The sequence below is a fragment of the Cyprinodon tularosa genome, unplaced genomic scaffold (genome assembly GCF_016077235.1).
Source record: "Cyprinodon tularosa strain WSP-4 unplaced genomic scaffold, ASM1607723v1 ctg376, whole genome shotgun sequence".
NCBI lineage: Eukaryota > Metazoa > Chordata > Actinopteri > Cyprinodontiformes > Cyprinodontidae > Cyprinodon > Cyprinodon tularosa.
Genome location: NW_024039092.1, coordinates 734,777 through 759,742, shown reverse-complemented (window position 1 = coordinate 759,742; position 24,966 = coordinate 734,777). Strand labels below are relative to the sequence as shown.

The window sequence follows — 24,966 nt, the reverse complement described above, 5'->3', positions numbered from 1 at the left end:
AAAAAACCTAAAGTCTAAACATTGTCAGGATGGATGCTTGATGTTTTGAATTTCCCCACTGATAGGGAGTATGTTCTAAAGAAAAAAAACTGTTTTCTTTCTTGTTTTTATTTATTTCTTTTTTACTAAGAAACTTATGATTTGTTGTTTGAACATTTTCTAAGTCACAGATAGTTTTCCAGAAATTAGAAAAACTAAGGTTACAGTCACATGGAATTCAAAGTTTGGCAAAACGAAAGAGCAAAACTTGAGTGGCTAAAATGAATCCTTAAAATCAAAATTTGATAGAAGTTTTTCACCTTAAAATTTAGAGTTCTGCCAACTTCTCTTTCTAGTGCAGATGAATCTAAAACCAATACCCTCCACACTTTGAAGATCTTCATTTCCGTTCTTCCACGATGTTGCGGTATTGTGTATCAGTTCATCACATGAAATCCCAATAAAACATATTAAGTGGTTGAATTGTTTGGCTCTGGCAATGTCTCTGCTCATAAAATCACAAAATATTGAAGTTGTTTGCAACATATTGCACAACATTACTGTTTGGATATATTGGAGTTCCAAACTATTTAATAAAAGGTTTGAAGGTTTGTTGTGCGATTGTGAAATCTGTCTCTTCTGCTTCTTGCAGCATTCTTTGATTTATTGTCTTGGCCTTATAAAAATGTTTTAGGTTCTGTTGATGTGATTAGACTCTAATTTGTTTGCATTTGCTCGAGTTAAGCATTGCGCCACAGAGACTTCTCTCATGGCAGCTGGATGAATTGATAAACGGTGGGATTTCTAAGTTTCTGTTTGCTTCACTGCTGTTTAAAATCCTTCATCTCTATCGATATAATTTAATCTCCTCTTTATGTGCTGCTGTGTTGTTTAAAAAACAGTTATAAACCTCTTTGACAGTCCAAGGATTTAAACACAGCATTTTTTGTATATGCCTTTTGGGATGTAATAGGAATCCTTGCTTTATTTTTCCAATTGCTTCACTACTACTTTAAGTTCATCTGGAAAGTATTCCCTGCACTTCTTTTCATATTTTGGTGATTTTCACCCTAATTCCAAATGGTTTTCAATTGATCTCCTTCCTAGTAACCCTATTTGAACCAACATTTCCTGATCTCTCCAGAGATGTCCAATCAGATTCAAGTCTGGACTCTGACTTTACCAATCCAGAACATCCGCAGTGGTTCTGATGTCACTCCTTTGAGATCTCGGCGTTGGGTTGTTCCTCTTTTCTGATGTCAAGAGCTCTGAAGCAGGTTTCATCCAGATTGTTTGTACATAAAATTTTCCTTCTATCTTTGCTTATCTTCCTGTTCCTACATCTCTACAGCATGATGCCTCCACTACCATGCTCTACTGTTGCGATAGCATTGGCCTGGTTATAAGCGCTGCCTGGTTTCCACCAGAATTTAGTCTTTATCTAATCAGACAAGATTATTTTGATCTTTATGGTCTTTTGATCTTCATCCCCTTACATAGAACACAACTCAATGTTCTACTGCATTTTGCACCATTTTTATTTATTTTGGACTGCACTGAACCTTTCTATATCAATGCATTTGCACCATGTCTTTATTGGTGTTATTGGTGTCATTGTCTACATTTTTTATCACTGCTTCACTTTATAAAAGGAAAGGTTCATTTCAGGGTTTTAAGCAGAGATTGCAAAAGTACTCACTTTCCGTACTTGAGTAAAAGTACAGGTACTTGTGTTAAAAAATACTCTGGTAAAAGTGGAAGTACTGATTAAACTTCTTTACTCAAGTAAAAGTAACAAAGTACAGGCTTGTAAATTTACTTAAAGTATAAAAGTAAAAGTAGAAACCACGTTTTTCATGCCGTTGCCTACATTTTAAATGGATGTCTGCCAATAAGACTAGATCTCCGTTGTGTTCATTTTCAATCATCTCGTCATCCATACTACTATGCTAACGCCACCGCCACCAAGCTGCAATGATTTGCCGCGAATGAATACCGCTGAATCTGTCGATTCATCTTGTAGTGGTGCGTCAAATGCAACGTAGATTCCCATCCAATTAGATTAAATTTGGTATTGATGACGTGAAAAATAATCACGGTAACTCCATTGAAATGATTCAAAACTAAAGTAATGAGCCAATTTTTTAAAATGTAAGGAGTAGAAAGTACAGATATTTGTGTAAAAATGTAAGGAGTTGAATTAAAAAGTCGCCATAAAAATAAGTAGTAAAGTAAAGTAAAAATATCAGAAAAATCTACTTGAGTACAGTAACGAAGTATTTGTACTTCGTTACTTCCCATCTCTGGTTTTAAGCTACTTATTTTATTGTTGAAAAGCTGAATGCATCGAAGTTTCTTTTTGCATACTCTGTGTATAAAACATGACAGTAAAGTTTGTCTAAGTCTGTGAGAGTCCTTCTGGGGTTTGTGTTCCATTTTAAATAGTGGCTTTCATCAGCTCACTTTACCAAACAGGGCTGCCGGTGGATCTATGCAGAGATGGTTGCCGTTCTTGAACGTTCTGTCTTCACAGAGGAATGCTGATGCTCTGAAAGAGGGACTGCAGAGTTCTTGGTCCCCACCTTGACTGAAGCCATTCTACAACTAGTCCTGGTGGTCCCAAACTTCTTCAATCGTGAAAGATGGATATCGTAGAAAGGACAGGATTCTGGTTAGGATTTATATCCTTTGATTTAAGTCATTTTTTCTTCAGAAGGATTTTGGATCAACATCAGGTGATTGCATGTTCTAGCAGCTGTGGTGTAACATTGATCCTTAAAAACCAAAGCATGTCCGCTTGACAGGCAAAGGAATTTAATAACCAGCACTTTGTGTTGATGTTCTTGGCCGAGGCAGTGACTTAATCAAAAACGATAGTTTAGATCAACTATTTTTATTCAATAAATAAAGTGGTTCACTTAATATTTGTGAATGAATATTGATAAATATAGAGTAAAGTAATTATATGTATTTTCAGAGGGTTGCCAGTATGTTCCATTGATCGACCACATTTTTCAGATTTTCTTCTCTATTTTGCATCTGTTAGCTGCATGGCTCTGTGCCCGACATGTAGGCAAAGAGTGGATCAAAAGACCAGGGCAGATCTTTTTAGTCTCTTTACTCCCTCCCTTTTTGTTTTAATGTCAGCTAGTAGGTATTATTATATTGTCCAAATATAAAAAGTAAACTTTCCTTTCATCAGTAAAACAAACAGCGTTCCTTGAATAATGGCTGTCTGATATATGTACATATTTTGATGCCTTTAGTGCCTTTAATTGTTATAGGCATTAAAATATAGAAAACTAATTTTATTTATATGTATATATACATAACTTAAGCGTTATCATTGGAGGAAAATGTCTTCATGGCAGGAAGGATTTGATTTATGTCTTTTTTTTCTTCAGAAGGGTTTTGGATCAACATCAGGTGATTGCATGTTCTAGCAGCTGTGGCGTAAACTTGATGATCTTTAAAAACCAAAGCGTGTCAGCTTGACAGGCAAGGGAATTTAATAACCAGTACTTTGTGTTGATGTTCTTGGCAGAGACAGTGACTTCATCAAAACGATAGATCAACTATTTTTATTCATACGCATCATTATTTTCTCACATTGCCAGACTGCAGGTTATGTGTTTTTCATTGTGTTTGCAGATGAGCGTTAAAGTTCAGATGAGAATCTTTCTCATCTTTTTACCTGAATCTGATCAGATAGCTACAAAAACAAAACATCTGTCAGATGCCTTATGTTTGATCCTGGAAAACAACAGGATTTGCCTCACCTGCTTTGTGCTCCTTAAATTCCTACCTCCTACCCCTTACCCTGTCTATGAGGTGGAACCAGGTAATGTGAGAACTGACTGTCTCCTCTGTACAGAGGATCGCTATTTGCCAAAGACAAATCAAATCAAGGCCTTCGTCGGTCCCCTCCCTGCCTCTCTGCCTCATATTAGTTCTCCTTTCAGCCTCTGCTCCAGTCTCGCGCACAGTGACCTACTTTCCTCATGACCTGTTTATGCAAGCGCCGCCGCAGCAGTAAGTCAAATCAGGAAAACAAGGAGCGCAGCAAAACTGTGGCCTGAGGTCGGCTGTGATTTCACTTGGTGTCACCTTGTTCTTATAACCAGAAAGAAGCAACACTAAATGAGCAAAGCCTCTATAACAGTTTGCTTTGTTTTATTTTCTTGCTCCGCTTGCATCCATGTGGGAATGTGGATGTGTTTGCAAATGCATGTGTGTCAGTGAGAGCATTGTAAAGGGCACTGATGTGTCCATCTCAAAGAAGGCATTTGTTTGCAGGCTAAGATGAAGTTAGTGTGCTGGGTTAACTTCCGCCCCCTCTCATATCCTCCACCCCGCCCCTCCTTTTGCCCTTTATGCTGTTATGAAAATGACTTCCTTCTGTTTTTTGGTGGACATGAGGCAAAGAAAAAAACATTTTCCAAGTTCACTGCATTGCTGTGCTCTATAATACAGCTAATAGATGTCTAATGTCACCATTGTGTAAAATATTAGGGAAAAATGTGATTGTTGTGCATCCAACCAGGATCACTGAAATTATTCTTTGTGTTCTTTTGGCAGAAACCCTGATCTTCCGAGAAATAAGGGAAAAGATCTTAACTATTTTTTTTTTGTACTCTAGATTAAAATAATTGCTTGCTTTAATCTAAGTTTCTATGGATTTGAAGCAAAAAATAAATATATACTCTATATTTTTTTTTTATTCACAAAAATCTCCTATGCTGCAAAGAATTCCTTATGTGGAATAGGTGGAGCAGTCTAACTAAACTGACTTCTATGTATTTTAAGATTTTTAACTAGATTGTCTTATTTGTTTACCTAAGGGAAGGAGTACTAAACTCACACTCACCTACCACTCTTGTATTGTATTCACTAGCTCTTAATGCCCATGGAAACTAAATTTAAAAGACAGCTAAATAAAACATTAAAAATCTAATTAAACAGATATACGTTATATCCATCATGTCCAATTTAATATAAAGAGACTAAATGCAATTTTCTACTCTGCAACAATGTTTTGTCAAAGTGCATACAACGTGCTTATGTTAAGTTGAGATTTGATTATGGATGAAAAGGTAGAAAGATAGTAAATGTAAGATTTATAACAGGAGAAAAACTTATTAAAACCAAAGGCTCAGACAGGCTTTGACCAGCATAACTCTAAAGCCGATTTATGCCCTTTCTTTTCTCCTCCCTTGCATTTTAGCTATTTGTCTGCATCAGGTGACAGAAGTGAACAGTGGTGGTTCTAGATGGATTTCACCAGGGTGGGGCCAGTGGTTTTTTTCATGGGGGCACAGAGCAAAAAGGATAGTAAAACAAACCCTCCCAAAAAATAAACACAGAGCAAACGTTTATCATCCAATACATAAAGAGAACCATAAAGCAACCTACAGTACTACTGTTGAGGCCCTGATCCAGCATTTGCCCCTTTTGGCCCCTGTAAACAGAAAGGCCATACTGAACATGCAGAGATGTATAGGAACTCACAAACCTTATCTTCTTTCAACTGTATAAAATTTAGTTCACATTAGAACATCAATTAGAAGATTTGGGATATTGGGTGTTTAACCAACACAGAGTTTTACATAACTGTGAAACAGAATACAGCATAGTGTGGCATGCATTTAGATGTATTTAACCCCTGTGCTGCAAAAATGGATTTGAAAATAATAATTGATTTCTTAAATCAAATAATTTCTTAAAATAAGTGCATTTACCCTCAATGTAAATAGGTAAATGAACTGCTCTGACAATGGAAAGTGTAATTTGGCCTAAAAACAAGAGGATTAGATATGAAGCACTTGAATTAAGATGGTGAAGTTATTTTTTTTCAATCATTTTAATCATAGATTATTTTCAGATTAGATTATTAGATTATGATCATAACCATGAACACACCATCAGGTCTTCAGCAGCCAAAATTTGGATGTATCTAAATAGAGGGCAGAACACTTCATAAAGCCAGAGAGACATTTATTTATGTCAGATCATTTTCTAAGAAGATCCAGAGGACAGGCAAAGACACACTGGAGGCTGGCCTTGGAGCACCTCAGGCTTCCCCCAGAGGAGCTGGAGGAGGGGTCCGGGAGATGGAAGTCTAAGACACTGCTGCCCCCCACGACCCGGTCACCGTGAATGGAAGGTGATTTCAAGCAGAAGTAAATTTTTATGTGTTAGAATGCCCTAATCCAGGTGTTGCCAAAGTGACACCAAATGGGGATCGCAAGATGGTTTTCACATTTGTTCTGTGACCCCTCAGGTGCAGGGAGAGTCAAAAAATATTGTGAAGTAAAAAAAAATTTGTAGCCAGTTAAACCAAATAAATATGCCATGCTGTAAGAAGTTGTAAAACATATTTGTTTAATTACATTTTTTTATCTTATACATTAAGTTAAATATTAAATAAGCTGCTAAATTATAAAAAAGCTCAAATTAATCATTTAAAATGTATAAATGTCATTAGATAAACGTAAATTTATTTACAATTAATAAAATTTGTTCATTTAAAGGTGTAGTGGAGGATTTTCTCAACTCACCCTCTCCACATGCACATGCAGAACCTTGTACCCAAGAGGGATGGGCTCATAGCCCATTTCTCCTCGTGCACGCTTTGTTTAAAAGTTGCTTTTGCAGCACTCATAAAAGCTTACTGTCCAAAAGAAGATTTTCATTTTTCCTACTATGTTGGACATTTTCATTTACCACTGGTAAGTGAAAATGTCCAACATAGTAGGAAAAACTTACCACCTTACGAACTTACCACCGTTAAGTGAAAATGGGGACGAGCACGTAGGACGGCCTTACGTAAACATATCACCAGAATGATTGACAATTGGGAGAACAACTTATTTTAATGATCCACCCGAAAAAAGAAAATCCTCCACTATGCCTTTAATGTTTATAATCAGAATGAAGTATATATATATATATATATGTATTCACGGGGTATACAGTCTGATCATTGTTAATTATTTTGTTAGGGAACCCCTTGTCTAGTCAAAGGAACAAATTATTAGTTGTTCCCCATTCTGACTGAACTTGAGCTTTGTGCAAAGGTAAAAAAGGTCAATCCAATCTAGACTGGACTGTAAACACCACCTCATTGGTCTCAAGGACAGAAAAGCGTATGTACTTCCTGCAAAAGATGAGGAGAGCCCAGAACTGCAGAAAACATATTCGGGGCTCCTCTTCCCTCCATAAAAGGTATTTCATCCTAGTGCTGCGTGTCCCCAGCCTGTAACATTATCAGTGACCCCTCACACCCCCACCATGGACTGTTCTCCCTGCTGCCCTCTGGAAAGAAGCTTCGAAGCATTCAATTCAGGTACAGCAAATTCCGAAACAACTTCATCCCCACTGCCATCAGACAGCTGAACTGTGGAAAAAAACTCTAAATCATTTCCCAGACTCTGCATCACACTGATAACACCAAACCAACATACTGCATAAATGCATCATATATATTAATGCTTTGAACTTCCATATCATTGTGTTCTTTTGCACCGTATTTTTTCTCCCACACTATTTACATTTGAGCACTGCTGCACTTTAAGAAATGGAATGTCATGAAAGCTGTACAAAACGAAAGTTGTCTAAGTCTAAGGTGTAAAGAGCTGCTAGAGACGCTGCATCAATAAGCACTGTGTCTTTTGAAGAACTTTAAGTTTAGCCAAGTAATCTAGCCCCACCCAACAGCGGCCCAAATCCTTTTTGCCTGCGACTAGGTCTAGCCTCGATCAATGCCCCAGGCCCTAGAACTGGCGGGCCAATCACAACGCGGAGATGTGTTTTGAATTTCTGGATGCAAAGAAGGTGGGGTTTTGAGGGTGTGACGACAAAGCTGCGCGACGCCTGAGAAAGCACAACAAGGAAGATGGAAACAACTATTGAACATTTCTCATTTGACTCAGCTTTGGAATCAGGCTGTTTGTTTGCACTCCTCCACGAGCTTTTTGCGCTTACAGTCAGTTGCGCTCATTGGTCAGAGCGTTGGCCAATAGGCACAGACATGGTATGAAAAACAACGGGTTGTTCTCATCAACGATCTTCCGATGTCTCAATCATCGGGGCCAGACTAAATTACACATTTAATCTCACATTTAGTTTGGTTTATTAGACTACTTTAAGTTACTTTGTTTGAAATTTTACACAAATATTTTACAAAGATACATTCAGAGATTTTTTTGTGAAAAGCCAAAGTGACAAAAATGAAGCCATGGGAGAAACATTGCATTTCAGACCTGCTGTAATGTTACATTCCATGTATTATGAATGTCCATGAATCAACTTTGTGCTTCACGTCTGGACCGCACTAGTTTTTTCTTGTCCCATCTTTACTTAGTCTCTAAGTTATTCTGGAGAGTTAAATGCTGAGGCTGAAACAATGAAAGCTCATCTTTTATGGATTTTCAGTGTTAATGCCAGTGCTGGATTTAATGACATCCTCATACAGTGAGCTGGTAGAAGTAGGCCAGTGTTACATCACACAAGCTCTACTTTGTGTTTTCTGGCAAAGTGTGTCAGTATGTCGCCGCTGCACTTTTCTCATTGCAGACTGGTTAAAGTTGCCTATTAGAGAAAGCTGCCAACTGTTAATGATAGAGCCGATTAATTATTGACCCTCCTCCGGTTAAACGTTGAACCGTTTTCCCTGAGAATTATCGTAGAGATGTAAAGTAGAGAAACTAGGAAGAAAAAAAAGACTGTATTAATGGAACACTGTTAGCCAAAAATCTGTTTTCTTGTTAATTTCTAAGTAATTCCAGTGGGAATAACAAAAAAACCAGCAAACCTCTACAAAGAAATTCACCGATTGTACTTTCCCTGACCGAAGGTCATTTCTGATATTATTAGGATTTTTCTTCCCTAAACAATTGAAACAAAGAAAGAGGAAAAGAAGTTCTTCAGGTTTTTACATAGAAGTGAGTAATTTGGATCCCAAGAACAACATATTAAATGCAGGAATTAGATTATTATTTTTATACACTAAAGCACATGTGCCTGATGTTTATCAAGCTGAAAAAGTGCTTCAGGGTAAATTCTGTTAGCTGATGCATTTTAGACTAATAAATGGTTAGAATTCTTAGCTTTGAAGAACTTAACAGATGAATAAAAATAGAAGGGTTCATTCAGAGACAATTAAAGGAAAATCACCTCCTCCTAGTATCCTGCATTTCATTGGTAAATCTCTAATATGAAAAAAAAAAGAATAGAAAGGTAAAAAGAATTTCAGATTTCTTCAGGCTTTGCTTTCCAGACTGCTTATTCATCTACAGCAAGATGTAAAATAGAAATAGTTACCATGGATTTGGGCCAGATATGTGTTGACGGCTAGATTTTACATTTGGGAGCAGAGAAAAAGAAGAAAGTAGAAAAAAGGATGCAAAAGGAATAGGATGGAAAGACAGTAAAAGAAAGAAGGAAGAATAAACTATAGGTGGGAAGAAAAGAATGTAAGGAGGCAAGGTAAGAAGGTTGTTAGGAAGGGAGGTGTGATCTGAGGAGGAACGGAAGTGAGGAAGACAGCAGGACAAAAAAGAGAAAAACAGGATTAAGGTAAGGGCATATAAAGAGATAAGGAAAAGAGAGGAAGAAAAGATAGGACAAAGGCAAATAAGAAATATAGAACATAAGAAATAGAGAAAAAAAAAAGAAACAAGCATGAGATAAAAAGTAAAGTGTCATTAGATGTAGGAATAATATCCCAGAATGTCCAAAATGATGAGGGGAAGATGCCTGCTTATAAATTGGCTCCTTTTGCCTGGAATCCAAATCTCTTAGGACCTCTCATTTCAGATGGATATAAGATGTGTTTCTGCTTTTATTGTATGCTTTAACATTAGAAATTGAAACCTGTTTGCTTGCTGCTGGGGAGCTGTCTCCAGATTAAATAAAGGTAAAATGAAAACAATAAATAAAAGGTGGTCATCTTTACAGTTATGTCTATATTTTCCTGGAAAACACCCAGGTTAATTAAATTGCATAGTTTTGCAGAGTTCCAAGAAACTGTGACTATTGCTCAGATATTTTCTTTCCTTAGTAATGATGAATAATTTTCTTGTGCAAAGCAATTGTAAATGTATGGCCTAACTGGTGATTCTGGTAAATTATTAATAGCTTAGCGTTTATAATGATTGGATGACCAACTAACCTGCCTGTTGTGTCGAAATTCAGCAGAACCTGAGAGGTAAATGAAGCAGGAAGGATAAAAAAAGACTCGGAAACAGAAATTTTCATTGATATGTTGGCAGGGCAACATTATTTTTTATTTTTTCTTGAAATGCTCCCGTCTTTCAACAATGAACATTAGTGTCTTTACATGGTTATGATAAACCAGACCAACTGCCACCCATCTCTACACACCACACCAAAGTTTTGCCTTGTCTCGTCCATTTCATTTTCATAAAAACCATCATCAAAATCACAAACTTTACCATTTAATACACACCAAAAAAAAAAAAGAAATAAAAAAAAAGTGGGGGACGAAGAGGAATGAGGCAAATACATGTAATCACAGTCAGTAGGAGCAAAGACACGGCATAGAGAAAAAAAAACAACACCCGGACTCAAAAGAAGATAGGAAACCAATAAAACAAACATTACAGTGTTTGTGAACCTTTACATTTATACACAAGCACCAAAAAAGCCAAACAGATACATAGATAATAAACTAGAATCCAGTGAAGGCAATGTGTCACAATCCAGATGCAGAACTACCACGAAAAAAAAGGGGATTTGCAACCCCCTGAAATGCATAATGGAGGCAAACAGGAAATAAGGGAGAGCCAACTCTACTTTCAATTAAAGCTCTAAATCAGAAATTTACTCCAGTTTGATGATAAGCAGAGTTTGGCTTTGGAATTAAGCAACTCGGCTACAACCTTATTTTTTTTTTCTTCAATGTGTGTCATAGGGCTTTGTGGTCATATTTGGTCACACTACAGAACCGTGATCCATGACAGAAAAAGTAAACAGTAGGTATTCATGATTGAAGTTAAGTCTCAGTGCACTGCAGTGTTTTTTTTTTTTTATTTTTTACATGTCATAACTCCTTTTGCCTCTCCTCCTTCTCCACTACAAAAAGTTCTACTTTTAGGCTGATATGCATCTAAAAGGTTCTGTACACATTCTCTGTCTGTTGTTTTTTTTTTTTTTATTCTTTTTTTTATTATTATTTTTTACAGTGAATGGCATTTTGATGAAGACGGAAATAAATACAGTGGGGCCAGTGAACGAATGGTAACAAGATACGGTTGATAAAGCTTAAAGAAACTAAAGGCTTAAAGCCTGCAGCCGGTGATTCCCACCAAATATTTAAAGGCTGGTTAAAGGTTTATTAATTCTAATGTTTTAATGAGGCCACCCCCTCAGGGAGAAAACGTATTTTCCTTTCAGTGCTCCTGGCTCTCCGAACTGGATGACCATTTCTCTGTAAACAAGACATTTTATTACTGATTAATCCCAAAAGCTTACAGAAGAGAGATGTTTAATCTGAATGTATCCTGTAGCAACCATTAACAGCACGGCTGTGCAGTAGGGGTGTAACAATGCAACTCGTGACACGAGAAATAGATCCAGTTATCAGGCAAGATCCTCAACAATAGAAACATGACATCATTTTCAGAAAAAAAGTTGTTATTTTTTACTGGGGTCTTCTGACAAGTAAAATGTCAATCTACATATAGGAGGTTTGATTTGTATTATTTCTGTTCACTACACGTGTTTGATTGTGTTCATCAGGTTTATCAGGAAATCACACTGATGATGTAGAGGTTTTTAAAAACCTCATGTATCAAATATGATACATTTGGGGTTACAGGATTACCATTAACAAGAATTAGGGGGGGTCCATATTATCTCTTTTTAAGCAAACATACAAAAAATTGCCAGTTCTTTTACATATATATCTCTGGAGTCTGTATATAACATTTAAGTCCAGGTTTGATTTGTCCACGCTTTCAGTTTCGCTCTTTCCTTCTAGTTTTTTCTTAAAATAGCATTAATATTTTTGAAATTTCAAAAATGTGTCTTAGAATAATCCAGTTGTAGAATTTATCATTTTACCTAATTTTTATTTCTGTATTTGGAAGCACCGATGGAGATGCTAACTTTAGCCTTGTTGAAAGCTAATGCTCACTCTACAATCATTGAAGTCTGGTTTTAGGTCACACATGTTGCTGATATAAGAAACTAAGTACAACCCTACCCATTCTCTACTAACCTGTTAAATACTACATCCCATCTATGAGTCATGTGGTCCTTCCAATTTTGTAGCAACATATAATAAGCAATAAGGCGGCTCTCCGCCGTCACACCGCAGTGGTTTTATATGGCTGGTAGACACTCCTAGGGGTTAAAGAAAAGCAGCTGATTTATTTTAAGCTTTTTTTCCCAGGTGTTCTTGGCGATTTGGTGTGGCCGGTTAACAGGTTTATCGTCTCACAGCATCAGAACCGTCCTAGGCAGAGTGGGCTTTAGGAAGATGTGTCCAATATGATTTAAAAATGTTATTACCGAAGAGTTTTTAGATTTCAACCTTCGGATAAAGAGTCTCAACTTGTTTGAATCTGTAAAAATGTCACTTCAATGTCATGTTATATTTCCAATTGGATCAGGCCCTTAAAAAAATCTCGTGCCACGAGATCTCGTTGCACCCCCACTGTGCGATAGTTGTGATTTGTCAGAGAACAGTCATTTTCAGATACATCATTTCTGCTGCATGTCTACTGAATGTGTATTCATTTTTTTAAATAGATGCAGAAAATAGATACATGTATTCATTTACATCAAATTTATGTACAAAACAAGTGCTTCAAAAATAACTGTGATGTGACCTTTCGTGGAATAATGCAGATGGCTAAGAGGGAGAGGGGTTGGCAGAGGTAGGGCAAGGGAAGAGGTAAGAAAACTAATAGTTGTTGTATTGGTGCTTCTTTGGTCGGAGGTGTTCATTTGCATTTGATTGTAGTTAAGGCAGAGACCCCATACATTTGTATGTTTATCTACATCTGAACATGTATCAAATTTGTGGTAAGTGGATTTTTTTCTTTTTACATTCCTTTTCGTATACTATCAAAAATGTGCTTTAGCCGGTGTATTCTGCTGGATGCTGCTGAATGAGAAAGTAGAAAAAACAGGGAGTTTCATTTCTCCTCACCCTATAGACAACATGCTTCAGTATGGAGAGGATGTAAGAAATGACAAAATCTGTACAACATATACAAATATGATACACAGCCCTACAATGTGTCCGTTTTTTTCTCTCAAATCTGAGGGACGAGGGATAGGGAAGCCTGGAATCATGTCCCAGATGCTTCAGAAGGGCATTTAATGGTAGGGCAAAGGCATGATGGCAGAGCAGTCTTAGAGGAGAACTTGCCTCCTAATCTCGCCTCTTGTTCCGTCTCCCACCACTTTCCTTTTTGCCACTGTCCTTCTTTGGCCCCCCTTCTGATGCTACAAGTTTGCAAGCTCCGCTTGGACGCTCTTGCTTAATGTTCTCCAAAGGCGAGAGGGAAAGGTAGGGGTGCTGAGGCAAAGGAGGTGGGGTAGCAGATGGCGGAGAGGTCGGGGACTCTTGTCCAGAGCAGTTGCCACCACTACTGCCGCTACTCATTGCCCGGTGTTTGAGTCTGAGTTTGTGGGGCAGAGCTGTCCCCCTTACCTCCACTTGGGGATCCCAGCCCTGCATCTGGAAGCAGCCTGGGTACTGGGGAAGAGGCAACCCGGACTGAAGGATCCCAGAAAGATGTTGGTTGTGGAGGCTGCTCATATCTGGGCAGGACAAAGACAGTGATTCCTCATCATCTGTCGATGCCTCTTTGTCAGAATTACAGGGATCGCCGTCACTTAACGACGTTGATTGGCTTTGAAGATAACTGTTGGCTCGGGGTCCACCCTCGTAGCTAAGCACTGGTGGCTCCTCATCTTGTGCACTGAGGTAGGAATGATGAGGTTGTTGAAGATGCTGACACAACTGGGCCTGGGTGACGCCCTCTACCTGTTCACAGTGGGTAACTACAGGTGATTCACCCTCTTGTCTCTGCTCTAACTGTTGCTGGGTAAGTTGGCAGACTCTGTACACCTCTCTCTGTTTAACTTTACTAAAGCTGTCAGAAAGCTCATATTGAGGGGAGTCCAATGTCTTTCTCTCCAGCTGCTTTGTTACCTCAACGAGAGTCTCTGAGGAGGTCTCTGTGATTGACTGCTGCAGTTGGCTGCTGCTGTGCTTTAAGGCTACTTGCACATCAACATCCTGGGGCCTGCTGACGATATCTACCGGATAGGAGGCACTGCTGGCACCATACAGGATTACACTTCTTTGGGCAGCAGGGGGGTTAGGGGTAGCCTGGCTGATGTTTTTGATAGCAGAAGCGGTCTCCTGATGGGGTTGTGATTGCTGCTGAATTAGATGGGGCTGGTGGTGATATGCAGCCTCCATCTCTTGTTGCTGCTTAATCTGGTGGTGTGCAGACGAAGAAGCTGGACCCCTGTGAATGTTGAACATAATCTGGGTTGTGGTGCCACTGGTGATGTCCATCTCCAATCTGTCGCCCTCCTGTTTGATCTCAAACGGAATCGGCTCAGGGCTGTCCCTGGATGAGCCGTCGGACAGGTCAGAGAGGGAGCCTCGGGGAGAGTATTTCACCAGCTGCCTGTGGCCATCGCTGCGCCCTGATTGCTCTGTTTCTGAAGAGTCAGAGTTAATCATCAACTGAGAACCACTTGAGTAGCCGCTGGAGTAGTACTGAGTAGAAGAGGAGGATGAGGAACAGCCTCCATTTCCTGCATCGCTTCCTACGTTCATTTGTTGGCTCTTCTCGATGTAGGAGGCTGTGCTTATGAGACCAAAGCGCAACTTTAACTGGAGCAGCTCAGTCTTGAGCCTCACATTCTCGTCATTCAGTGCGATAACACGATTCTCCAGAACCATGTCGTTGAGACGGCGCTTCTCCCGAGAGCGCTTGGCCGCTTCATTATTCTTGCGCCTCTTTTCCCAATAAGAGGCGTCCTTTTTCTCATCAGAAATGAACTGACGCTTTCGTCTGCAGGTGACATTGGGCTTGGGTTTGATCAGACGCCCTAAGCGACCTGGTGTCCCTTGAAGAGTCTCTTCGTAACCATTGTATGTCTCAATGTTCAGGTTGTTCCCTGAGGGATTACTCAGTGTTTTCAGAGGTGGGCTTAAGTTTTCCATTCTTGCAACTAGTAGCCACTTCGAACTAATGCAAAAACCTTGCCTCCTGAAGCAGGAAACTTGCTTATTGTTTGAGAGTTATGTGTCTAAATACCCCAAACAGATGAAGAACAATTTATATGTAACGCTGGCAACCCTCATTTATCCACGTTATCCCACAAATAACCCAGAGGTGAATTTGATCCGTCTCCAGTCTTGGTTACTAAAGGTTGGTAGAAGAACAACACAGTTTGCTGAGCTGAGGGCAAAGTGTCCTAGATCTCCACACAGGCTGCAGGATGTAGGACGTTCGGTTTATCTCAGCATGTTAGTCTCTGGGGGTATGTTGGCCTTAGCTTCCCTCCGTCACTTCGTTCTCTCTGCAAGATGACACCCTGTAAACATAAAAAAAAAGAAAAGACAAAGAAATTTTAATCCACATGGACTGCAGGTAATCTGCTACATACACTTACTGTAGACCTTATTTGATCCTAAAAATAAAACATCTAAGTTAGTCATCCACACGTGGAGCCTCCATCTAATCTTTTGGCATGTCTGGTCTTTGCCGCCTCTGTAACCCCTGGCAACCAGTAAATGGCTGCTAGACCTTAGCGTCTGACCTTTTAGACTTGCTATTGATGTGATCTGTCTGCAAACTGTGACCTCTGACCCATTCCCTGGCATATTGATGTTGGCTTTGGGTGATGCAATGGGGGCAAAGAGTTCATTAGAAGACGGCTAATCCTGCCAGTTAGCTGAAAGCAAACATTGCTTGTGTACTGCAACCAAGGAAGGCACATACATACATGAATTGCACAACTCCACTGAAATTACATCAGTTGCAGACATGCTGAGAGCATGAAAACTGGATTGTGTAAGGATTAGCTCTTTTGTTTTGCCTGATGAGTGAATAAAGCGCAAAGGCTGAGTCAGCTGCTCATCTGTTGGTGTTTCCTGGATCTGCTTTGCAGCATTTTTTAAGAAATACAAAGAAAAAAACCTTCAACTTGGGACTAGTTTTCCACTGAGAACCCCCATCCACCGACACTGCTGATTCCCCACCCCCCACTGAAATGCGCTCATCCGCGAAGAAATGTGGCAGCATTCTTGGCCATAAAAAGTCAATGCCAAATCGATGTTACAGGTTGAGCAGATAAGGCAGACAAAGGCCTCTGCTAATGCAGGTCAAGGAAAAAGATGTCTAGAACCTAGTGAGGGGTTTGAAGATGTAGGGGGGTAGCTGGGAGGCGAGATATCTATAAATATAGGTCAAGAGCCCCCCAGAAAAGAAAAAAAATGTGACAATCAGCTTAAACTAAACCTTAACAACTGTGTCTTTATCAAACCATAAAAGCTTAATCAAACATATATTGTTTTTCTCTAAATTAATGCTCTGTTAGTGTTGAGTCCTTTTATAGCTTTTAACCTTGAATTTTTCTTTGGTTCATAAACTAAAACACATGAATAACTGTCTAAAAAGGAAAGGGGGAAAAAGAAAAATAAGATATTGCAATCCAGGAATGAAAACTGGAAAAACATCTTAATTTAAAACACGTTTTGAGAATTTTCTCGGATTTCATTTTTCAATAGATTTTTTTTTCTATTTTTCCACTTTCTTTTTTTCTTTTATTTTTTTCAAAAGATTTTTAAAATGTAATTATCCTAATTTCTCTTTTTCAGATTAAGTTTTCCAAAAATGCAAAAATGACTCCATAAAAATCTAGGTTAACTAATTGTTTTCATGTTTTCCTAGTGGCTTTGCCTGTAAAAACATTTCATGATTAAAGATTTGTAATATATATTCTATTTATACAAATAAGTATACGTATACAAATATAAACAAATCTATCTTTGTTGTGTAGCTGTCCTACTTACATAGACATAAGTGACTGTGTTGACCTAGATTAGAATCATGTATTAAATGTTTAACCCCAGTCTTCTTTTACTCGCTTTTCAGGATATGCAAAAATTAAAGAAAATAGATGATGTGCTGCGTTTTTCTACGCTTCATGCAAAAAAACCCAAAAAAAAAAACACAAAATGCCACTTTCTGTGTTGTCAAATGTGAGGTTGTTGCTTTTTCTCTCTGATATGAATGGATACCAGCCTGATTGTAGGAAAAGGTTCAGCTTTTGGGATGGTCTTTGTGTCGCACACAGCCCATGCCTTTGCCTTTAAATATGTTTATAAAGCAAAGTTGCATTGTATTCTTATAAAAACTTTGCCAGCACATACTGGAAAGCCTTTCCTGGACTTAACCGTTTCAGGTCATCCTCCTGAATGCTTGACATGTGCTTCTGTGGCACGAGTCAGAAAAACAGAGGGGATAGAGGCCTGTTTAATCGGTATGTCCTACTGACCTAGAAACTAGGGACGAGCCGCACTCCGTAAACAAGAGCCTGGCTTCCTTCACTGTGTCTTTCACTGAAATATAGGTCAGCGGAAAGGCTGAAAGAGGAAAGGGAGAAGTAAGAAAAAAGATAAGAGAGGCTGCAAAAAAAAAGACGAAAACCGGCCAATTAGAGCGTTTTGTAAGGACCGAACAAAGAAGAAACAAGTGAAGTGGAAACAAAGAAAGCAGAGGGAACAAACGAGGGAGAGTTAAAACAAAGAGATTATGCTGTTGCCTGGTAGGGGGAGAACCGGCAGCCTTTACAACACTGACTGTATTGCATCATCGCCAGGAATTTGTCACCCGTAGCAACATAAAAATGGGGAGCGGGCGGGCACAGCCAATCATATCGGACGTTCTTTCTCTTCCTTCAAACCAGCTGCCTCACGTGCTCCATTTCAGATTATTATTAAGAAAACGGAGGGTTAACTGACGTCACATAGTGCGTATGTTCTATATCTGTCCTCAGCAGGAGCAAACACATGAATGACCTCGGCTGTAACAAACAAATCTCTTGTTTTTTTGTAAAGATTCCTGCTTAATCCTGTAAATAAATGCAAAACCAGTATTTCTTTCATGAAAGTACTTCTGCAGATGCCTAAAGCCGCAGCGGGCTGCATGAAAACCTGCCGTTAAGAGTAGTTTTCCAGACCCATTATGCAAATACAGTCACTGAGGCAGCAAACCTGCTCGGTGCCCCGTTTATTTCCCTTGACCTGGATTGCTCTTTCCGATCATCATAAATACTTCACATTTCACTGCTTGGTTTCTGTGGCACTCTGGAAATGACAGCACAGGAAAAGAATCTGGAGTCGAACTCCCTCACACGACCACAGAACCCACAGTGCAACCAACGAGTCCTAAAGGAGCATTGAGCCTCGGAAACAGTTGTTCAAACGCTGAAGCACGTGTTTTAGTGGACCGTTCTCCCAAATGAGGACAGGTCTGACATAAAAGGAGAGAAAAGGGCCACTCCTTCAGACCCTACTTATAATGAGGGCAAATGACACATAGGGCACATGCTGGGTTAGAGATCATATGTGAGGAGGGCTTGATATACCAGGCTGGGTGGCTGACTTACAGTGGAAAAGATGTCAAGAAGATGATGAAAATAGAAAGAGGAGTTGGGGTAAAGGCCCGGGCAGCAGACCAACAAGGCGAGGCAGAGTCCTACCCATAAACACGAACCATATCATCTCTTTCTCCAAAGGGGAAAAAAAAAAAGGCTGGGTGACTCAGTCCATGTGGTGCACCAGTCACATGTGCTCTCCTGGCCTACTAAATGCTGTAATTTGCCTTTCTGTTGGCTCCAAACCACAGAACGATAACAAAGCCAGGCTCTCATCTTTCATCACCGTCCATGTGCCAGGAAACTCCAAGAAAGCCCAATAAAGTAGGACAGCAGAAAAAAAAGAACACTTAGCCCTCCGGACTACAACCTCTTGCCCTTTTTTTTATTTAGCAAAGGCAACCCGGAACTTTAATCAAACACCTAGTTTATATCATTTTAAAGTGTTGTTTTAAGAGGTTATTCTTAGTAATAGTAACAGTTACATTTTGTGCAGAGGACTTTATATTGCAGGGAGCTTTTGGGAACAAAGGGAAAGAAATCCTCAGAGCAACCGATTCCGTTTTAGCTCATTTTTAATAATTTAAACGGACAATGATCATTTTAAGGGGATACAGAGCTGCATAAACAATCCAATTACACTTTAAGTAGAGAAAGATAGTTAGGTTTTCTCGACCAAACAACACTGGTGTTACTATTACTGTTGCACCGATTCCATTTTTTGGCCCTGACACCCGATACCTGACTGTGCAGTATCGGCCCATACCGATACCATCTGTTTGAAATTGATGTGTGTGTATATGAAGAACTGTATACTAATTGGATGTAAAATAATTGTCATCATGGCTTTTTCAAGCTGCTGCCTACCTTTGTGAAGCAGGAAAAAGACTAATACAAAGAGAATCCAGTAGAACTTTTTATTGCCTACCTAAATGGTATCCTTGCCCAATTTATCGGTACTCGCCGATAACGATACCACCATTTTTGTGCGGGATCGGGGCCCCGCCCGGTTTTGGTATTGGTGCAACATTAGTTACTATATCTCAGTTTGTTAGTCTGGTCTATTATTAAGCTCAATAATCATGCACATGTAGTAACATTTTCAAACGTATCTAAGTATGCCATTTCTGATGTCAGTACTCGTTTTTACATGTTTAACTTACTTCCTGCTGATACATCCAAAATTCTGCGTTTGACTATAAAGGACCAGAAAATGTATCATAATATAAGCCTTTAATAATAACTCATATTGGTCATTATTGCTTAGTGTTTAGTTTACCTGAGACCAGAGAGAAAAAAAGCTTGAATTTATTCTATTCTATTCTAAGTGCAGCTGGCAGCATCAATTCACTTCTTCAGTTGGCCGCCCTGTTAGATTTTTCTTCCCAGTGTCATTTGCGGAGCTCGCCTGAAGATGATTCTGTAATTTTCCACATCTTGTAGTAGTTTGGACGTTTTCCCGACAGATTCCAGGTCAGACCATCGTGAGTCAGTGCATTATTAAAACTAAGCATAGTGACACAGATGCAGTTCAACTTCAATGTTTGATAGCTTAAAATAAAGTTCTGTACCTTCTACACAGCTCTAACTGTCTTTATTTTCTTTGACCAATTCTCTATAAAATGACATCATTCTACCGTTAAGGAAACTGCTTCTAGTAATATCCTTTACAAAGCCACCTTAAAGCTTTAATCTATCATTTTTAATTTTCAATGCAAAAGACAACTCCTTAGATGTCTTTATTTGGTATAAATCGAGATGAGGTGGTGCCTGAGGCTGAAGTAAATGGCTACTCCATGATCAAAGCAGGTGTCAACAACTTCAATCAAAATATTTCATAGTGTTTAATGAAAATGTTACTTAATGAGCCTTATAACCATCTCCATTTCTTTTTGCATTTTTTTTTTTTACTTCCAGAGAAGCCAGTGTCTATTTAGATAAGAAGCTGAAACCAGAGGCTGTGTGCCATTAATGATCTTCCTGTGTGAAACACAACTCTGAAGTATTTCCAATTAAAGTGACCCACCAAGTCAGTACCGGATGTCCACCAAGGGCTATTTATGACCAATGAGTCTTTGCTGGGTTGTTTTAGCCACAACGTGGTGTAATATTTCCCATAAAAATTAAACCATAAAGACATAAAAGAAAATCAGGCTAAGTTAGGTCATCCTAGGTTGACCTTTAACCTCCAGTTAACCACATAACCCTGAGGTCTTTTCAGTTTTCCTTTTTATAATTTCAAGATTAGAGAGACGGCAACCAGTTGTCTTTATGTCTATTAAGAGAGAATTTGGATTTAAACCAGCAAACTTTTCAGTATCGTTGCTCTAATGTTTTACAAAAGTGGATCAATAGGTAGAATGCTGGCTCCTACCTTTATTGAATAAATGATCAGAACTGCTCCACACAAATAGGACAATGTTTAAAGTTTCTTTATCTAACAATAACGTAAACTGATCTGAACTTATTGTTTTGGACAAGGGTTTTTTACAACAGTGGAAGTCTTTTGTCTTGTTCCTGCAGATTAACTGTTATCTTCATCATACAATATAATCTAATCTGGTTTTTTTTTTATCCTTTATAGGGCACTCAGTAAAATACTTTGAAAATCAACATCAAAATAGTGTTATTGGAATCTAGGACAAGACCTTATTACATTTGTAACATTCAAAAAATATGGATATTTTGATGGTAAAAATGAATATCAATGTAATAAGAACAAACGCCAACTTGCCTGAATATATTAAGAAAAATAACAGAAGTGCTTCTATAAGAAATTCATGAAAAACATTCAGAGAGTGAATGTTTTTTGGTAAAACATAACCTTAGAGGCATTAATGCTGTTAAAGGCACTTACATTTTTTAGTTTATAAACCCAAATATAATTGTTAACTAAGGTTATTAACTTTTTAACTTTATTTTTCAACTTTTTAATTAGCTTTTTACCTTTTTTTCTTGACTTTTTATCTTTTACAGTAGGTAATATATCATTCAAGGGCTCATCTAATTGGTCAAATGCCAAAATAAGATGTACAGCCATGTAGCAGGGTCTTTGCTGAATGGCTGGATATAGATGTTGTGCTTCTAGACCTCCATTTATAAAGGGTATGAAAGTGATCAAAAAATGGTAACTTGCCCTTTAAAGGGTTAAATTATGATGTCAAAAGAGGTATGTACTGTAGGTAAGATTTAAACAGAAACCAGTTGAAGCATTCTGAGTTATCCCTTTAAAAATATTGTTTTTGTTGTGATTTTTCAGGCAATGTTCATCTGTATCTCTCCCTGGAGTTTGTCTTTCCTACTTTGTTATTTAAAAAAAATGCACGGGGGGATGTACTACACCTAAAAATGAATTTTATTTGTTCAGCTGCTGCTCCACTTTCCTGCTTCTGCATGACTGCCCCGTTTCTTTGTTATGGCTGGGATTTATTTTGCTCGAGTTCTGATTTTGCCTTTCCAGTCAGATGCTGTAGCGGCAGCCCCCCCTCCCCTGCCTCCCCTCCCACGGGACTGATGTGACCTACATTTATAGTTGGCACAGAGACCCAATATGCGCGCCGACCAATTGGCAGCGACCAGGGCAGCAGCATATAGCCGCAGACTATGGGTTTCCGTAGATTGCATAATCTGCTCTATTCTCTAATCCATTTACATTATTTAATTCATTTATTATGCAACCCCTGTACCTTTTTCAGCGTGGCGCACAGAGGTGGAAACCCCGCAGCGCGTAAAAGACATGGAGCTTTGGATAAATCCTAACTGTTACTTAAAAAAATCTGCAATCCTTTATCTGAAATCCAACATTCTATAATGAACTATTTTATATTTATCTGAACTTGGTTTGACCCATGGAGAGTTCCTGAAAAGCTGCATTAAATCTATTACCACTAACTCTCCGCACGTGCGCCGTGATACAAGAGCTTCATAAAGCTCATGCAGGAATTGAAGATTCGAGGTTTGTTTGCCAACTATTATTCCTATAAAATATCCTTAGTGCAGGTGAGACGTGACGCAACAGCCTGGAAGCATTTAAAGCTGTTGCTTAGGGCGCAACTTCAGGGGTGTTTAGATCCGCCAAAATAAAAGCATAAATAAACATGGCACAGCCAGCAACACCTTGTGAACAATATGTCACCCCGCACGCCTCCTTTGTTGCTCTGTCTGACAAATCGTGCCCATGCATATTTAATCGGATCCTCAGTCATGCGAGGCGATTCCAACTGTGCCGTGAAATGCATCCAGCTCCTCAAAAAAACAAACATCCAACATAACACCTTTAAAGAAGAAGAGATAGAGCGACCCACACCTCTCCTGACCCTACATTTGATCCAGATGTTTAAAAAAAGAAGAAAAAAAACACGCGTGACCTCACCCTTTTTCATCCGCGTGGCTTCCATGACTCTGCTTGGAAGTTATAAAATCAAATAAAAAATAAAAAAACAGGAAAAGACGCATCCAAGCTCCAGGTGCGTTCAAATGTTCCAAGATTACCCCGCGCGCTCGCGCCGCCAGGGGGCTGAAGGGTTTAAACGCAGATAACTGCTGTAACCTTTACAAAGAGCTGCTCCACGTGACGGGGAGAAGTGTGTCCTCTGTAAGGGATTTTTCTCCCCTCCCTCCTCCCTGCTTGTTCACATGAGCTAGCCTACTAACCTAAAACAAAGCTGGTGGACATGCAGTACGAGCCTCTGTGGAAGGAAGGTTTCTATTTATGTGCCCAATAAATGATTCATAACAGAACAGGAATAGCTGCTTAAACAGCAAAGCCAGGAGAAGTTATACACACTGTAAAAACAAGTTCGTGGGAGATGAAGATTAAAGTCATTTTAGATTTGTTACAAATGAGGAACAACTTTGTTTTTAACAATCCAACCAAAACTGCAGCTGCTGGTTGAGCTGACATTTAGTGATGCCCATAGAAACACAACAGTTGCTGTAAAAATAAGTTAAGATCATAACTAATCTGCTGGGGCGAGGATTTACAGAAATACTACAATTTAAAAAAGAAATAAGAGATATAATTTTTTTTCCTGTTTTATTTAATGGGAAGTTTGTTAATTGTGAATTATAATATAATAACAAATGGCAAATGTAACACATAAAAAAATTATGTATAATCAATAAAATGTATATCTTAAAGAGGTATAAAGGAGTGTTTTATGCTTAAGTCGAATTAACATTTTTTTTTATTATTTTAGAAATGCTTGAAATGTTTTTTTAAGTTTTCAGTCTTTTTGATTTTTAAAGTTGGAGCACAAAACTGCAAAAAAATTAATAAAAGTAGTAAAAGGATTTAAGTAATTATTGTTCTAGCAGACAGGGTTTAGGGTGACCATATGAGAAAGGAAGGAAAAAGATATGCTCCAACTTAACAAAAATGTATCTAAGCCCCCCAGTGGCCCCCCCACCTTGGCCCCCATGACCCCCAGGCATCAACACCTCCTCTGTTGCCCTCCCATGCAGCCCTGCTGAGGAGCTGGAGGCAGCCTCGCCTTGACGTTGGAGTCAGACGCGCCCAGGTGGCACCAAAACAAACCCTCAACCCTGGAGGTAAAGGAGAGCGGAGAGGAATCCAGCACACAGGACAGAGAAGCTTCACACGTCCAGCGATGCCTTACCTTTAACATGCGTAAAAATAAAAATCAGAGAATCCAAAAAGGGGCGCACACTGTGTTGTCCAGCAGTCCGCTTCTCTCCATCGGTCTCCAACGCTCTCTTTAAAATTGCCTCACGCTTTCCAAGCCTTCAGCTCTCTCCTCTGTTTGCGGCGGTGGATGTGGAACCACAGTGGCTTGTTTTGGTGCGCTCCTCCCGTCATGATCGCTCCGATTCCTTCCTCCCCTCCCTCTTTTTATTTTCCTCTCTTTATTTCCTCCTTTCGCTCTCTTTCTTTTCGCTGCCGAGTCTCTAATGTATGTTAGTAGGTCAGTTGTTGCATAACAGAAGGCTTTGGGTGCCTAGTCACGTTTTTTGTTTCTCTCTTGGCTCTGCCTCCCTCCCCTCTACTCTCCTCTCCTCTTTCGCCTTTAAATCGTGTTGCAGGAGAGGAGCTGCAGGGAATGGAGGGGTAGGGGGGCGGGGACATGCCCGAAGAGGGAAGGGCCAGGCTCTGAGCCAGCCACAGTCTGATCAAGGTCTAAAACTATCAAGAAGACATTTGAAAAATGCGGCACAGAGAGGAAACGCACTAAACAAAGAACTTCTATCATTCTGTTATCGCACCATAAGGTTCCCTAAGTACAGGAGAACAGATCAGGTCCGTTTTCTGCGTTCATTCCCCACTTAGATTACAAATGTGTGGGTTTTTGTTTATACAAAATGTTTATTTTT

The 24,966-nt window shown here is 39.1% G+C and overlaps 1 protein-coding gene across 1 annotated transcript; it reads right to left on the bottom strand.

Moving 5' to 3' along the window:
• Positions 1-10,229: 10,229 nt before the first annotated feature.
• On the bottom strand, positions 10,230-24,679 carry LOC119790955. The gene is made up of 2 exons (XM_038296734.1): positions 24,255-24,679; positions 10,230-15,570 (listed from the first exon to the last, which is right to left on the bottom strand). Exon 2 carries the CDS (start codon positions 15,194-15,196, stop codon positions 13,382-13,384), a length of 1,815 nt encoding a protein of 604 aa, XP_038152662.1. The 5' UTR covers positions 15,197-15,570; positions 24,255-24,679; the 3' UTR covers positions 10,230-13,381.
• Positions 24,680-24,966: the final 287 nt, after the last annotated feature.

Bases quoted from the DNA above. Each gene is read 5' to 3' on its own strand.
- LOC119790955 (XM_038296734.1), bottom strand. From the start codon at position 15,196: ATGGAAAACTTAAGCCCACCTCTGAAAACACTGAGTAATCCCTCAGGG.